This window comes from Mus musculus, chromosome 10 (genome assembly GCF_000001635.26).
Source record: "Mus musculus strain C57BL/6J chromosome 10, GRCm38.p6 C57BL/6J".
In the NCBI taxonomy this organism is placed as follows: Eukaryota; Metazoa; Chordata; class Mammalia; order Rodentia; family Muridae; genus Mus; species Mus musculus.
In genome coordinates this window covers 5,165,413-5,181,837 of record NC_000076.6, presented here as the reverse complement: position 1 = coordinate 5,181,837, position 16,425 = coordinate 5,165,413, and the positions used below count along the sequence as shown (strand labels likewise).

The 16,425-nt window shown below is 44.0% G+C and overlaps 1 protein-coding gene across 22 annotated transcripts in view; it reads left to right on the top strand.

Annotated features, from left to right (window-relative positions):
• Positions 1 to 16,425, top strand: part of Syne1 (spectrin repeat containing, nuclear envelope 1) — a 530,501-nt gene that overhangs the window by 368,855 nt on the left and 145,221 nt on the right. For 14 of the 22 annotated variants that reach the window (NM_001347711.1, XM_017314047.2, XM_017314046.2 and 11 more), the window contains 3 exons: positions 5,910 to 6,116; positions 8,777 to 8,950; positions 12,960 to 13,151. In NM_001347711.1, the coding sequence (NP_001334640.1) occupies positions 5,910 to 6,116; positions 8,777 to 8,950; positions 12,960 to 13,151 (573 nt within the window). The remainder of the gene's footprint in view (positions 1 to 5,909; positions 6,117 to 8,776; positions 8,951 to 12,959; positions 13,152 to 16,425) is intronic. The other 8 variants (NM_001347732.1, NM_001079686.1, XM_030245205.1 and 5 more) reach the window with 1 other exon arrangement.

The window sequence follows — 16,425 nt, the reverse complement described above, 5'->3', positions numbered from 1 at the left end:
GCCCAGGTAAGGGGTGGGGTGTCGGGCATTTGGCATCTTTACCACACTCAGCTCAGTGACAGGCTTTGGGACAAGTTCTGAGGCTATTTTATTCTAACAAATGAATCATGGAAACAATTGTACTCAAAGGTATAGCCTGGAGACTGAGTAGAGTTACTCTTTTCTTTTGGAATGGAATAAACTTAAGTTCCATGTGGCCCTACTATTAAAGGATTGGGCTTGGGTGAAGCTCCAAGTATTTGTCTTGCATTAAAATATTAGTGGATGGGTATCTTAATGGGAGTCAGTATGATTTTCTAAAATTTATTATATATGTATATATAAGTATACATGTGTGTATGTGTGTGTGAGAGAGAGACAGAGACAGAGAGAGATACACACACACACATACAGAGAGAGAGAGAGAGAGAGAGAGAGAGAGAGAGAGAGAGAGAGAATCATATAAGAAATAGCCAGAAAAGACAACACAACTCGTCATTAGTTAAATCTCAGTGGATTTGGCAGATCAGAGGTACAGTGAAGTCACATATATAAAATATGAACTGATCAAATCCTCTCTCCTTGCCCCCTCCCCCTTTGTCAGATCCCTTTCCCGACTTCTAGTAATCTCTAGCCACTTGTCTAACTCTGTTCCTGTCGCTCACATGTCCTCTTTATCACCACGAGTCAGTGCCGACCCAAAGAAACCTCCCTCTCCCTCTCTGCCTCCTCTCCCTCTCCCTCTCCCTCTCCCTCTCCCTCTCCCTCTCCCTCTCCCTCTCCCTCTCCCTCTCCCTCTCCCTCTCCCTCTCCCTCTCCCTCTCCCTCTCCCTCTCCCTCTCCCTCTCCCTCCCCCTCCCCCTCCCCCTCCCCCTCTCCCTCTCCCTCCCCCTCCCCCTCTCCCTCCCCCTCCCCCTCCCCCTCTCCCTCCCCCTCTCCCTCCCCCTCTCCCTCTCTCCCTCCCCCTCTCCCTCTCTCCCTCCCCCTCCCCCTCCCCCTCCCCCTCCCCCTCCCTCTCCCTCTCCCTCTCTCTCTCCCTCTCCGCCTCCTCTCACAGTAGTTGGATCAGCTACTGGGGGCCAGCTGCTGGCCATGAACTCTTCTCTGAATTATGAGACTGAAGGTGTGTTGAGCTTCCAGACGGATTTCTTTACATATTACAAAATGAAAACCACGTAGCAAAATTAGTTAAAGCATACAATTCATTGACATTTAAAATGGTTATATATCATATAAGCACCACCTCTATCTGTTTGTAAAATGTTTTCATCACTCCAAATAAAATCTTCCTGGTTGTCACCGAGCTTGGATGCTGGGCCAGAAGTTGGGAAGGGAGGACAGCCTGAGCAGTGCAGAACTGACAGTTCCAAGGAGCCAAACCACACTTTTTCTTACTGAAGAATATTCAGAGAAGGAGATAGAAGCAGAAGCCAGGGACGTCACCACACCCCCGATCAGCCGAATCAACTGAGATTTAATGAGGAGTTGTGTTTTTTCTTTCTGGTCATTTCTTATATGAATTAGGCACCAACTGTATTATGAGTTAGAATTAATTCACTTAGATGTCTCGAACACCCCCTAGGCCAACAGCCAAAAGACTGGCTTTTTATAAATATATGATTTGAAAGTAACTGGGGGTGAATCACCAGCATGGTGTGGAGAAAACAGAAATATTATTCTGAGCTATATAAGAAAAAAGGGAGTAGGGAGTAGATTAAGAGACATCTAGCCCACATGTAGGGCGAGAATTGGAATAATAACAGGTGGGAGGAAGGCACTGTATGCACAGCTGTGAGAAGGTGGAGGAGAGTGAGGGGGAGGATGAGTGTGGCTTACAACTGCAGAAGAGGAGGAGACATAATGAGGCCTGTTCTCTAATTATAGAGGAGGCTAAAATCTGAACAAATAATACAGAGTTTTTATTTTTTGACAATCGGGTCTTCAGCAAGTGATCATAATTAATAATGCATGAAACTACTTTGAATGAACAATTAAGAGAGTCAGTCTATAAAGTCAATGAGATCTCAAAAATCCTTCACCCCCAACTCTGGGCATGTTGCTGACACCTATAAATAATGAGGCAGGGATTGCACATTCAAAGGCACCCATAGATTATATGGTTCGATAAAAGATGTTGCAAATATAAGAAAACTATATCTCAACAGAACAGAAGTTCTCGTTGGGTGTAGTGGCAAGGATATACAACCCCAGAATTTGTCAGGCAGAAGCAGGAGAATCAGGAGTTTGAGGCCATCCTCTTACACAACAAATTGGAGGTCTGATCTATGTAGTCCCTGTTTCAAAACAAACAACCAAAGAGACACAAGCAAATGAACAAACAATCCCCATCCTCCACACCCAGGAAGGGAGAAGATAGCTAAAGTTGAAAAATAAGGGGGCTGAAGAGATAGCTAAGAACACTGACTGCTCTTCCAGAGGTCCTGAGTTCAATTCCCAGCAACCACATGGTGACTCATTGTAATGAGACCTGACACCCTCTTCTGGTGTGTCTGAAGACAGCTACAGTGTACTTATATACACTCAAAATAAATAAGTCTTAAAAAAAAAGAAAGAAAAGAAAAGAAAAAGAGAAAAAGAAGTCCTACCACTTAGAGTACTGGTTCCCAACCTTCCTCATGCCTTTAATACACTTCTTTATATACTTCTTTATACACTTCTTTAATAACCTCCGTTTAATACACTTCTCATGCTGCGGTGACCCCCAGTCATAAGATTATTTTTATTGCTGTAACAGTAATTTTACTACTGTTACAAATCATAATGTAAATATCTGATAATCAGGAGATCTGATCTGTGATTCCTAAAGGGACCTCCACCCACAGGTTGAGAACCACTGACTTACAGAGATTTACAAAGCTCTAAGGATGAAGAGAGAGCATCCTTTGCACAGCAGTGAGCTTCCAAGAACAGATGCATGTGGCTCAGAGCAAGATTATACTGCAAGGTAGAAAGGGGAGAGAAGGGAGGGGCAAGGCAAGAAGGAAAGGTGGTGGTACCTCCATTTGTACACACGCTGGGAACAAAGGAGTGTGATAAATTAAACTAGATTATAGTAGACCTAAGTACGAAGTTAGCATTAAAAAAAAAGATAAATGAACTCTTATGATGCTGCTGACCATAGTGCCATAGTGATGACGTTTTTCTTAATTTCTGACCCATCATATACCAACCAACAGTTTTTCAAATTAAATAAAATTCTCTTCTTGTCATGATGATGCCAGATGGTTGTAAAGTTTCTTAACTCGTGTTTTCCATATTCCTATCTCCTCATAACCTCTCTGGAAGCTTTTGAAAAAGTAACACCATTCCATTTATTAATCATGTTCTCATTTGTTTTCATTTGAGTCCTGGGGAGCCTAGGGCTATAGGATGCTAAGCCCTATTTCTGCCACTGAAGCTACTTAACACTCCTTACTCAATATCCCTCTTAAAGATGGGGTGCCACATAATAATCCTGATGCAGGAGGCCAAGTTTTCTCAAACAGACCACCCAAAGCTCGAACTATTAAGGAAAAAAATATTATTCTGTAATCATATTTAAAACTTCTATTTTAGCTGGGAGTGGTGGTGCATGCCTTTAAGTCCCAGCAAAGGCAGGTGGGTCTTTGGGAATTGGAAGCAAGTTGGCAGTCTTACATAGTGAGTTCCACCATGACAGCCAAGACTGCACACTGGGGCTAGGCTCAAGAAAACAAAACAAATCTAAAACACAACTTTCTTATCATCAAAAGAAGGCCCCATTGAAGAAATCTTCTTGCTGCTAATGGAGAAACAAACACTGTTGGAGCAGACATCTATAATACAGGGAAGCTAAAGCAGCCGGCACCTAGGAAGGACAGACTCCAGGGAGATCGGGCAGAGACTTAGAAGGCCACCATAGAGGAGGATTCTGTCGTAGGCATCAACAACAGGAAACTGCAGAATGAAACGCCAGAGGCTTCTACTAGGAACCCAGGAAAAAGCTCGAAGCGACAGTGATTCACAGAGCAGTTGGCAGTGGGATAGTAAACAAAGCTGAAAGTGAGCAGCTCTCCCCAGGGAGAGTAACCCTAGAGTAGCTCTCTGTCCACATAGCAGCTTACTCACAGAAATGGCAAGCCTAGGGCAGACATGTTTGCCTATCCACGGGTGACTGGGAAGCCTGGAGGTAACCACAGGGAAGAAGTCAAAAGGGCCTTGCCATGGTCGGGAAATCCAAGTTATTTCCTGGTCGGTATGGTAGCGCCCTGGGGGTGTACAGCTTGTGCAGAACCATGGAGCTGTGCCCCCATTTCCTGTCTAGGTCTATGTGATATCTTGGATGTAACAATCAGTTAAAATTCAGTTGGTCACACTATTAGGGAAGAGAGGTGTTTCTTTCTTGTTCATTTTTAAAATTATTTTAATGTAATCAGTTTTTAAATGCAATTATTTTAATTCTTTAATGTTATTTTAATTGTTTTAATATTATTGACCTTTGAGGAGGTACTGTGCCTACTGTGATGTCTGTAGTCTGTGGAAGAACTAATACAAGCAAAGGTACCAGTTTGGTCCGTGCTACATGTTGTTTCACTGGGCCACAGGTATCTTTCCTATACTACCTAGCTTTATGATAGGCTGTTTAATTTCTAAGTAGGAATTTTCCCTGAAGACTCCGGTCTCAAAAAACCACAAAACTAAATAAAAGGTAAATAGATGGAGTTGGCTGGTTAGATGGATGGATGGATGGATGGATGGGTGGGTGGGTGGATGGATGACCTATATAGTACTGGGGATGTACCATTAGTAGCCTGACTGCCTAAGGATGCACAAACCCCTACGTCAAATCCTAGGAGCAATGGAACAGTGAATTTGGTAGTGTGAGCTTGCAATCTCAGTGGAGGCAGGGATGACCAGGATTAAAGTCACCCCAAGCTATAAAGAGAGTTTCAGGGCAGCCTGAGCTACAAGAAACCCTGTCTCGAAAACAAAAACAAGGTTGGGTGTATTGTTCCATACCTTAATCTCAACACCAGGGAGGGAGGTATCTAGTCTACGTGAGTTTTAGCCCATCCAGGGCTATATAGTTAAGACTTTATCTCAAAAATAAACCAGACCAGAATTAAGGAATAGATAGTAAGTTAGTCATTTCAAAATTCTTTTCCTTTTAAGGGCAGGGCTGGGAGGCAGGATAGACAAGGTGGCATTTAGGAGTTACTTTAAATCACTCTTGTTTAAGGGTTAAAGCAGAGAGCTTTGTTATCTTGTGTGGTGACACTGGACAGTTTGCAGATTTGATTGCTATCTCTTCATTCTTGGAATGCTGACAAACGCATTGCTCTCTATCTGGTGACAGGGAATTTCAGCATAGTGACTACGCCAATTTGGGTTTTTAATCTTTTGTTTTGTGGGCCAGTGAAGGAGCCTGTCCTAAAAGCAGAGCCATCATCTGTAATTGCTATTTAAAGCTACATACTATGATTGGCATGCCATTGAACTGTGCAAGCTGAGTGAAGTGGCTGGGTTAGGGGTCTGCCTTGGAGGTGGTCAGCTTCAGAAAGCATCTGAAACCTTGGCAGACAATGCTGGAGAAAGGCAATGGCCTGGAAATTACTACCAGGAAACAGTGAGCTTTTTGGGTTAGGTACAGAAGGAAGAGAATGAATGTGGACGTACTTGAAGATTCCTCTCCTGTTACGAGTGAGCGTGTTGGAAACCAGAAATGCTAATTAATTTGTTGGAAGCCATTTAAGTTAGTTACATCCCCAGCATCCAGGTCAGAACTGTCCCAGCTTCCAGCTCCACAATGTCATTCTGAAAAGTTAAACTCAGTGACAGTCCTGACCTCTGTCTGGCTCAGCTGATGACATCAAAGTGAGAGTCTGCCGTTGCCCCCAGTGGGTGTGTGGTGGCAAGGCCTGAAGTCCTCAGTCAAGAGCGTGATCCCACAGTCTTCCCCACAGGCCCTGATGGACGAGGTGCAGATGCTACAAGACGAGATCAATGGGCTCCAGGTGTCTCTTGCTGAGGAGCTGGTGGCCGAGTCTCAGGAGTCGGACCCCGCGGAGCAGCTAGCTCTGCAGTCCACGCTCACTGTCCTGGCTGAGAGAATGTCCACCATCAGGATGAAAGCAGCTGGCAAGCGGCAGCTTCTGGAGGTAAATGGGGCCTTGGAGGGGTTTCAGGTCCCACTTCTGAATCAAGCTTTAGCGTCCGTTAGCAGTTCTGGGTACCAATGTGAACCACATGGGTTTTGTTGTTGAAATTACTGGTATTCTCTTTGGTATATGTATTTTTCAAACTTTTATTCTCTTTCCCTCTGCCCCTCCCTCTCCTTCTCCCTCCCTGTCCCCCTCCCTCCCTCCCTCTCTCCCTCCTTCTACCTCCCTCTCTCTCCCCTCCTTTTCTCCTCCCTTCTGCTCCCCTCCCCCTTCCCCTCTCCCTCTCCCCCTCCTCACTCACACCCTGTTAAACGTGTCTGCCCTCATATCTCCATATTCTCACATGTTCTTATTCCCATCGGTCCCCTTTGTCTGCCTAAAAAGTTTTACTTCTTGCCAAGCTAGGGGGATACCCAGGGGCCCCCACCTGCTCAGAGAAGAAGGGGGTGTATGAGGAAAGGATTTAGGGAGGGGTTGACCTAGAGGGGGGCAATGAGCAGAACGTAAAGTGAATAAATAAAAAATAAAATTACTTTAAAAATGTTTTACTTCTACTTTCATGTCATATATATGCCTAGTTTTATATATCTGTGTATGGGGAACACCGGAGAGAAGGGGTATAGTAATTGTCTGTTGGCAATAAGCATAATTCACTTTATGTAATTACCTTCATTCATGTCAATCTTTCTGCTAATGATGTCATTATATTCTTACTTATGGCTGTAAATATTCCCTTGTGAACACACACACACCCCACACATGTATGCACTTCACATAACATTTTCCTTACCCATGATCTGTTGTTGGGCACCTAGGCTGGCTCCATACTTTGGCAGTTGTGAGCATTGCAGTAGACATTGGAGGGAGAGCGTTCCTTACTGTTTCCCAGCCCTAGGAAGCTGGTACTGTGTTACCCCAGGGGCTGGATCACAGGGCACAGTCAGTCAGGATGGATCTATGGCTGTGCCCCAGAGGAGAGACACTGAGAATGCAGAGAGCTGGTCTTTGGTTGACTAGAGTCTCATGGACAGGAGCTGTAGATCTGAGCAATGGTTTGCTATGTTTAAGTAAGAGCCTACAATGAACAGAATTCATTCTGTGAGGCATAAACCTGCTCACCATTAGTCAATCCAGGCATATTAACTTGTGAAAATACTTTTTTACTTCTGTTGCCTATGCTATTTGCTTTAAATATTATTTAATAGGTAGTCTTTGGTAACAATGATATATGTGGTAAAAATCAGCTGTTCTTTTCTTTATATTTTCTTCCCTATAATTATTGGCTTTTGGCACATGCGATGTCTATGCAGCTACTTCTGCAATTCATTTGAGTGTGGGCTTCAGATGAGCTCTGAGAGCTTCTGGCTTCTCTTATCTCTGGATCATAATGTCCCCAATATATTTCTTTTTGTTTTTGTTTGTTTGTTTGTTTGGTTTTTGTTTTTTCGAGACAGGGTTTCTCTGTATAGCCCTGGCTGTCCTGGAGCTCACTTTGTAGACCAGGCTGGCCTCGAACTCAGAAATCCGCCTGCCACTGCCTCCCGAGTGCTGGGATTAAAGGCGTGCGCCACCACGCCTGGCCCCGATATATTTCTTATGCACACTGAATATTATTTTATTTACTACTGATTCCATCATGATTACATATATGATTGTTCTATACTGAAGATGTAAGCTCGTTGTAAATTGGCTAGCCACAAGATCCAGCAAATCGTGTAGCTATTCCATATTCTGCATAAGCTTAAAATATTGTTTTCCTACTTAACTAGTCCCCGTGTTAAGATCTGGAACCAGAGACAGGACCTGAGTCGTTAAGAGGTATCACTATCATTGCAGAGGCCCTGAGTCCAGCTCCCAGAAAACGCACAGTGGCTCACAGCCAGTTCCAGGAAGTCTTTTTCTGGCCTTTTCAGCACACACACATGGTGCTCAGATAAATGTGTATACAAAACACTTTTACACATAAAATTAAATACATGTTAAAAATAATAATGACAATTACTAGTGATACAGTTTTTAAAAGGAGGTGTTTGAAGGACTTAAAGGGGACTTTTTCATTTCATCATATTGCCATTACTCTATGGAAAGTGTATGTAGGTTTTCAGAATAAGTTTGGCCTGAATGTTTCAGCATGAATTACTTGCATGAATTGAGAAAACTTGATACTTAGCCTAAAACCCTGTGTTTCTGCCTTATTCCAACTCAAGTACACCTAGCTGCTCCTTTCCACAGGACTAACCGCCTAAATTGTTGCTCATTTATGTGGAGTTGATATCTCTTAGTCAGCTGCTGTCCCAAGCATGCCCTACCTTGGCTGAAATTGAGGGCAAGTGTCTGTTGTCATGGGCCAACTGCTTCCTGTCACTGTCTGGTTCTAACCCTTGACTGATTCCCTCATTTCCATGACTGCCAGATTCTATAGGAATCTTGAGGATGCCTCGTTCAACTCTGGGGCACATACATTCATGGTGGGGGGAGGGAGGGGCAGAGGGGACTCATCACATGCTAATGCTGAGACACAGAAACCCCAACTTAGTCTTCTCAGATGTAGTCTGAGCCTAGATGTTTGTGTGCAGCCAGGGATGTCGCTCTGTTATACGGGACCTTTTAAGTTCCCAGTGTTCAGTGCTCCCTCCAACCCCTCCTTTTCTCCTCAGGAGAAGCTAAGTGATCAGCTGGAGGAGCAGAGACAGGAGCAGGCTCTGCAGAGGTACCGCTGCGAGGCAGATGAGCTGGACCACTGGCTGCTGAACACTAAGGCTACCCTGGATGTTGCACTGGGTACATCCCAGGAGCCCATGGACATGGATGCCCAGCTGGTGGACTGCCAGGTACAAAGATGCTCTAGTGATGTGGTTCTCAGCCTGTGGGTCGAGACCCCTTCAGGAGTCACACACCAGATATCCTATCCTGTATATCCGCTATTTACACTATGAATCAAACCAGAGCAAAATTATGAAGTAGGAACAAAATAATTTTATGGTTGGGGGAGGTCACCAGAACATGAGTAACTGTACTAAAGGGTCTCAGCATTGGGAAGGTTGAGAGCCACTGCTCTACATGATGAAGGGAAGGACATGTGCCTACCTCGTGAAGGACACTTTAAAAATGCAGGTAATATACCCATAAGGTCCTGATATAGACATATGAGCTTCCACAAGTTTGAGACTTTACATATTTACAGAGTCCATCATTACAGCAAAAATAAAATTCAAATCTGGAATTGGTTCTTATCAACATTGCCAGTGGTATCTCGTCTTTAAAAATATTGAGGGACTAGAGAGATGGCTCAGCAGGTAAGAGTGATCCCTGGTCTTCCAGAAGATCTGTGCTCAGTTCCCAACATCCGTATCAGGTGACTGCTTGCCTGCAACTCCGGCTCCAGGGGATCCGGTGCCTCTGGGCGAGGGTCTGCACTCACGTGCACATATGCATAGTCACATAACTGGAAAAAAAGATCTAAAACAGAACTGAAAATAGTTTTTAAAGAGAATTTCACCATAGTGGTTTACATCTCTAAGTCTGTAATCCTAGTATTTGATATCAACGCTTTTTTCTCTTATAGTTATTTAAGTCTTACTTTGTAGTCCTCTTGACCCAGAATGCATTATGTAACACAGGCTGGCCTCAGAGTCCACCCCAGTGCTGGGAGTGCAGACCACTGAGGCTGGCTAAACTCTTAGCTTCTTGACTACCATTTTATAAAACTATAGATACCAGGATATTTATAGTGTCTGTATTTAATGGCTAAAAAGAAATATAAACTAGCCTTGCAGTAGTTGTGCATGCCTTTAATCCCAGCATGCAGGAGGCAAAGGCAGGTGGATCTCTGAGTTCCAGGCTAGCCTGGTCTACAGAGTGAGTTCCAGGACAGCACTCAAAAAACAAAACAAAATATAACAAAACAAAACAAAATAACCAACTGACCAAAGAAATGTGAACTAAATAAGAAGAAGTAGTATCAGTAAGTCAAACTGAAATAAATGTAATTAATTGGAAGCCCACAAGAGTGCTCTGTTGCCATTTTGAACACAGTCCTCACACGGTACCTGAGAAGCCAGTGTTAGGAAACCAGGGAGTCTGCTGTCTTTCCAAAGGTGCAGTGTGCTTCCCTCCGTGTCAGGTTTCTAAGAACTGACATAAGTTGGGGGGGGGGGTGTCCTTAAAGGTTATACAACCTAAGAGCTGTTCCAGAAAAGAGTTCTGGGCTTGGTTTGACCTTTGGTTTGATTCTGGGAATCAAATCCAGACACTTTATTACTGCGTTAGCCCCCCAGCTCCTTAGATGTTGTCAACGTCAATGTGTCTTTTTTCTCCCTCCCTCCCTCCCTCCCTCCCTCCCTCCCTCCCTCCCTCCCTCCCTCCCTCTCTCCCTCCCTCCCTCCCCTCTTTGCATTTTTTTCTTTTCTTCTCTTTTCTCAAGAAATAGCATGGACCAAACTTAAGAGCCTCATTTGCTAGGCAAGGGCCCCATCACTGTGTTATAACCCTAGCCTTACATAGAGGTCGTTATTGTTATTATTTATTATAGATACTGGTGCTGACTTCTTGCTACTATAAAAAAGAAATCCCTGAGATAATCAACTTAAAAAGCAGAAAGGCTTGTTTCCATACTGTTGAAAGGTCTTGCCCATACACTCCAGCACTGTTTTAGACAGGCAGAGCACATAGAAGAAGGCCTGCTCATTCATTGTTTGGTACGAAAGGGAAGGATAAATATAAGCATCCACAATCCACTTAAACAAAGTACCTAAAATCCCCCCTAAGGCCCCGTTTCATAAAGGTTTTTATCTCCTTCAAATAGGACCAAGCCGAGGACCAAACTCTTAATGCCTGCCTGTAGGAGCCATTCCAGATCCAATATAGCACGAAACAGTAAACCTGTATGTGTCCACCATCAAACTTCATGATTATTAACATATTACACTTCCTATGTGAGTGAAATATGATTGAAATCTTTCATCCAAATGGCTGGGGAGATGGCCTAGCAGCTAAGAGCACTGGCTGCTCTTCCAGAGGACCTGAGTTCAATTCTCAGCACACACAGTTACTTCCATCTGTAACCCTAGTCTCAGGGGACCTGATGCCCCCTTCTGGCCTCCTCAGGCAATGCATGTGTGTTGAACAGATGTACATGCAGGCAAATGATCACTATCATTTAGGTCACACTTTAATGCTTTAAGTGTTTCTCTATGTGCCAGGAACATCATTCTCTGGCCTGATAATAGAGAGTAAACGAGTGGGTTGGAACATATTCTATTATTCCTAGCCTCTTTTCTACAGTCAGAAGTTGTGGCATCAATTTAAATGTTTCCTTTAGGGGTTAAGATTAACACCCAAGCTAGTGTTTCAGCCAAGCTATTGTGCCAACCCCTCTTTCGGATGTATATGTTTTCAAAGAAATTCACAAAGCCTACAGAAAGCTGACCCTATTCTGACAGTACAGCTCAGGACGTTTACAAAGCAGTAAAATGTGTTTTCATAGCATTTAAAGGAATTAGCACTGAAACTAAACAGATCAACCAACTTGATTTTTCAAATCTAATATTTATTTGAAATCATTCAAAATACAGATATGAATCCAGTTTAAAGTTAGACCCTAGTAAGTTATGGACATGTTAAAGAAAATCTAATGAATTTAAAATCTAGAATTAAAAAAATCTTCATAATTATAATTGGCTGTGACATAGGATTGGAGTCACATGGGAGGCGTAGTGGTATCCATCTTTAATGCCAGCATTTGGGAGACAGTACAGGAGAATCTCTAGGAGATTAAGGCTAGCCTGAACTACATCAAGAGATCCAGGATAACCTAGGGTTACATAGTGAGATCCTGTCTCAGGAAAAGAAAGAAAGAGACAGAGACAGAGAAGGATGGCGGGAAGAAGGGAAGGAAAGAGACCAAGAAAGAGAGAGACAGACAGACAGACAGACACTGGTCCTGGCCTTGAGCATTTGAAACATCAGAGCCCACCCTCAGTGACACACTTCCTCCAACAAAGCCACACCTCCTAACAGTGCCACTCTCTATGAGCCTATGGGAGCCATTTTCATCTAAACCACCACAGAACTCTGTTTCAAAGAGTTTAGAGGCTAAGTTCATAAAAAAAACAACACAATTTATGTAGAAAAATAAAATGGTTATTTATTTTCAGTCTTCTGTTTTTCCCAGTTTTATAAAAGATCTTACTTTTAAAGAAAGAGATAATTTCTCTTTAGTCTCAATCTTAGAGGAAAAACTTTAATATTTGTGATGGAGATGAGAAAAATATTTTTAAATATAAGATCAAAATGGGTCCTATTTTTAAAAAGAAGATGACAGAAGCTGATCGTGGTACGATAAAACCCATAATTTCATCTCTGGGGATGCTAAGGCAGGAGGATTGCAATTTAGTAGGCAGCATGGTCTTCAAGATCAATGGTTTGAAAGAAATTCCTTTTTAAGTCAACAAGAAGTTTGTTGTGTGATAATTCTACTAACTTTAGTAATCTAATGCTAAGGTAATGAGACTAATAATGGAGCAGCATTTGGGCAGCAGCCCTTTCTTTGTGCTTGTTCACTATGCCAAATGTGTTTTCCATATGACTCTTCCAATGTATTTTTAATTATAAAGTGTCTACTTAAGAGAGAGAGAGAGAGAGAGAGAGAGAGAGAGAGAGAGAGAGAGAGAGAGAAGGTAAGACATGTAGGCACCCCTGCCCCTCCCCAAGCACATACCTTATTCTTCAAAGCAGAAGAAGCCAGATACCTGCCTACTGTGGAAAGTGACGATTGAAGGCTGTGCTTAGAAACAGGGGCTGTCAAGATGTGAGAATTCTGTCCCTGCTGTGTTTTTCCAGAACATGCTGGTGGAAATCGAACAGAAAGTGGTGGCCCTGTCGCAGCTGTCCGTGCACAATGAGAACCTGCTGTTGGAGGGCAAGGCTCACACTAAAGAGGAGGCCGAGCAGCTAGCGGTGAAGCTGAGGCTACTCAAAGGGAGCCTTGGAGAGCTGCAGAGGGCCCTGCATGACAGACAGCTCGACATGCAGGTGAGCATGGCTACCTAGCCTGGGCTGGCATGGCACTTGTGACACACTTACCACATACATCTCTGTGAGTGTGGCAGTGGAGAGGAAATGTTGGAGCTGAATACACATCTATGCAGGCTTGGTTTCAGTAACACATCGGCATGTATATTTTCACTCTGCCTTGGGTCTGGGTTTCCAGCTTTGCTGTTAGCATTGATTGACCAGTATGTGGATCTGAGCATGAAAGGTGCCCTCCTTTTCCTGTCCTCTTCCCTCCCCTCCTCTCCCCCCCTCTCCCCCTCCTCTCCCCACCCTTTCCCTTTCACCCCTTTCCCTCCCAGTCCCCTTCTATCCCTTCCTCTCCCCTCCCCTTCCCCTCCTTCCTCCTCTTGATCCTCCCCCTCCTCCCCTCCCCTGCTTTCCCCTTTCTCATCCTCTCACTTTCCTTCCCCTTCCCTCCCTTTCCCCTCCCCTTTCCTCCTTCCCCTCCCTTCCTCTCCTCTCCCCTCCCTCTTCCCCTTCCTCCCCTTCCCTTCTTTTCTTTCTCCTTTTTCTACCTTCATACCCTTCCTCTGGTCCCATACAATCAAATGCCCTGCAGATCTCAGCACTTATTGTGACCTTGAATTCCACTCCTAACCCGTTTTTCTCAGTGCTGTTGTATACATGTCAGTGTAATATCTGTTGGCCTCTTACTTAATTTTGTTGTGCAACAGCATGGATATCAGTAAAGGCCCAGTCTCTCCATTTCTCCTGGATAAACACAAGGGAATGCAGACCTAAAGACACTTGAAAGTCTCTTGAATGGCAAGCTGTCTCTCTTCATAAGGTGCTCAGGTCAGCGATGGGAGCAATGTAAAGGTCACCCTATATAGGCAGCAAACATCTTTATGAAGAAATGGTTCATCTCGGGTTTAGCATCTTCAGGGTTCTGCTCTTCCAAGGAGTATTCTAGGAAGAAAGGTGGTGACTGCCCTACTTTCCCAAAATAAACATCCCTGGTGGCTCTACCCAGCAGGTCTCTAGGAACAGAAACTACCTGAGTCCTTCCTCCTGTGGCAGAGGGAAAGCTGTCATCTCCAGGTTTGCATTCCTCTTGCCAGGACTGCCTCAATTCCAAGGGGGAAAGAACTGAAGTATGAACTGGATTCTTAATCAGTTTTGCTTTCCGAGGGCCAAGTGTTAGCTTTCAAAATGACTGAGTCAGAAAACTTTACCAGATATAACAACACAGAACACAGAACACACAGTCTAAGCGAGTTTCCTGTGCATTTGTTTGTTTAATCTGAAGCTGCGGACTTGCTCAGTCAGACAGATGAATTCTTAGAACCTGAAAGTCCATCTGTGTAGAAATGGTTCTGAGAACTCACATTCCAATCGGCATCTTTTACAAGCACAACCTGTCTTTGGTGATTTACAAGACACACTGGAAGTCCAAGGAGGGGAACCAACGTAGAAGTGTGAGTGGAGCCTATGGTCTGTGAGGAGTCTGTAAGGGATCTTCTGGATGCACTCTGGGAAACAAAGGCTGGCTGAATTAAACAGCAGACAGGAAGCAGCCTGGACCCCAAGAGAGAAGGCAAAGAAGCCGACAGCCAGGACCAGTGTTTTCTCAGCTAGAATGGCTGGGACTGGGGACTTGAGTCTGGTGTGCTGGCTCCTTGAGGTGCCATTGTGTGTCTTGTTCCATCCTGCAAAGTTTCCATCTAATCTGCTTTGTCTCCCTGGCCTGAGTGAGCCAGGGTCTCTGAGATTCTGCAGTGACAGTGTTCTCCAGTCTCTTGTGCTAGAGCCCCACTCACCTAAACCTCTACTTTCCAGAAACCCACTATTTATCTTTGGGAGAAATTCCTGGGAAGGGGGGATGCTTAGAGAATGAGGAGAATGAGACGTGATGAGTCACCTACTCCAAACGTGTTGCAAGATACAAATAGCATCTTTTAGACCAAGGACACTCTCATTGTTCTACCTGATCTGGCTTCTCCAGGATCCAAAGGAAAAGGAAATACGTGCTCAGACCACAGGAGCTCATGTGGGGTCGGAGACTACACCTTCTACATTTGTAAAAAAAAAAAATAAATAAATAAAAAAAAAAATATATATATATACACATATATATATACATATATATATATATATACACACACACACATATATATATATATACATATATATGTATATATATATATGTATATATATATATATATATATATATATATATATATACATATATATATATACATACATATATATATATACTGTAGCTGTCTTCAGACACACCAGAAAAGAGTATCAGATCCCATTACAGATGTTTGTGAGCTACCATGTGGTTGCTGGGATTTGAACTCGGGACCTTTGGGAGAGTAGTTAGTGCTCTTAACTGCTGAGCCATCTCTCCAGCCCCATCTTCTACATGTTGATAGCTTGCTTCACCACAGAGTGGTCAAACCAAGGTACAGAGATAAAGATGTAGTCTGTCATCTCATTAAGTCCACCATTGTTTTAGGGTGTCCATTGCTGTGATGAAACACCATGACCAAAGCCACTTGGAGAGGAAAGAGTTTATTTGGCTTCTGTATCCTGAATCACACTTCATCGTGGGGAGCGTGAATTCACTCAGGACAGGACCCTGGAGTCAGGAGCTGATGCAGAGGCCATGAAGGAGTGCCGATTAATGGCTTGCTCTGCATGAGCTTCTCAGCCTGCTTTCTTATAGCACTCGAGAGAACTCACAGCAGGTTGCCCCTCCCATATTAATCACTACTACGAAGATGCTCCATAGTCTTGCCTACAGCTTTTTCTTAGGGAGGCATTCTCTCGATTGACTGAGGTTCCCTCCTCTCAGATGGCTCTAGCTTGTATCAAGCTGACATAAAACTAGCCAGCACAACTATGAATCATGGGATTGCAGGAAAGAAAACACAAGTATAGAAACCCAACGCTCTTTCCCTGGAGCAGTGGGTAAGAGTGCAGGACTCCGAGGAAAGGCAGAGCCTCTGTGTAAGCTGCAGAACTGGAAGGCTGAGTTCTTATCTTATCTGCCTTCCTACTTGGGGTTGGGGCAAGGGACGGGGAAGGGTTGGTCTCAGGGTTGATAGCAAGATGACCCAGGTAGATGCCTCACCAGACTCTAGCCACAAAGGCCTCTTCCATGCTGGTTCTCAATTACGTCTCTTCACAGGGCCACACTGGGGCCATAGGGGGTCGTAGCTGTTCTCCAGTTCTGGGATGCCCTCCCCTAGATCTGTGCCAGGTTTTCTACTTTTCCATGCTCCCTGAACTTCTTCCCCTCTGA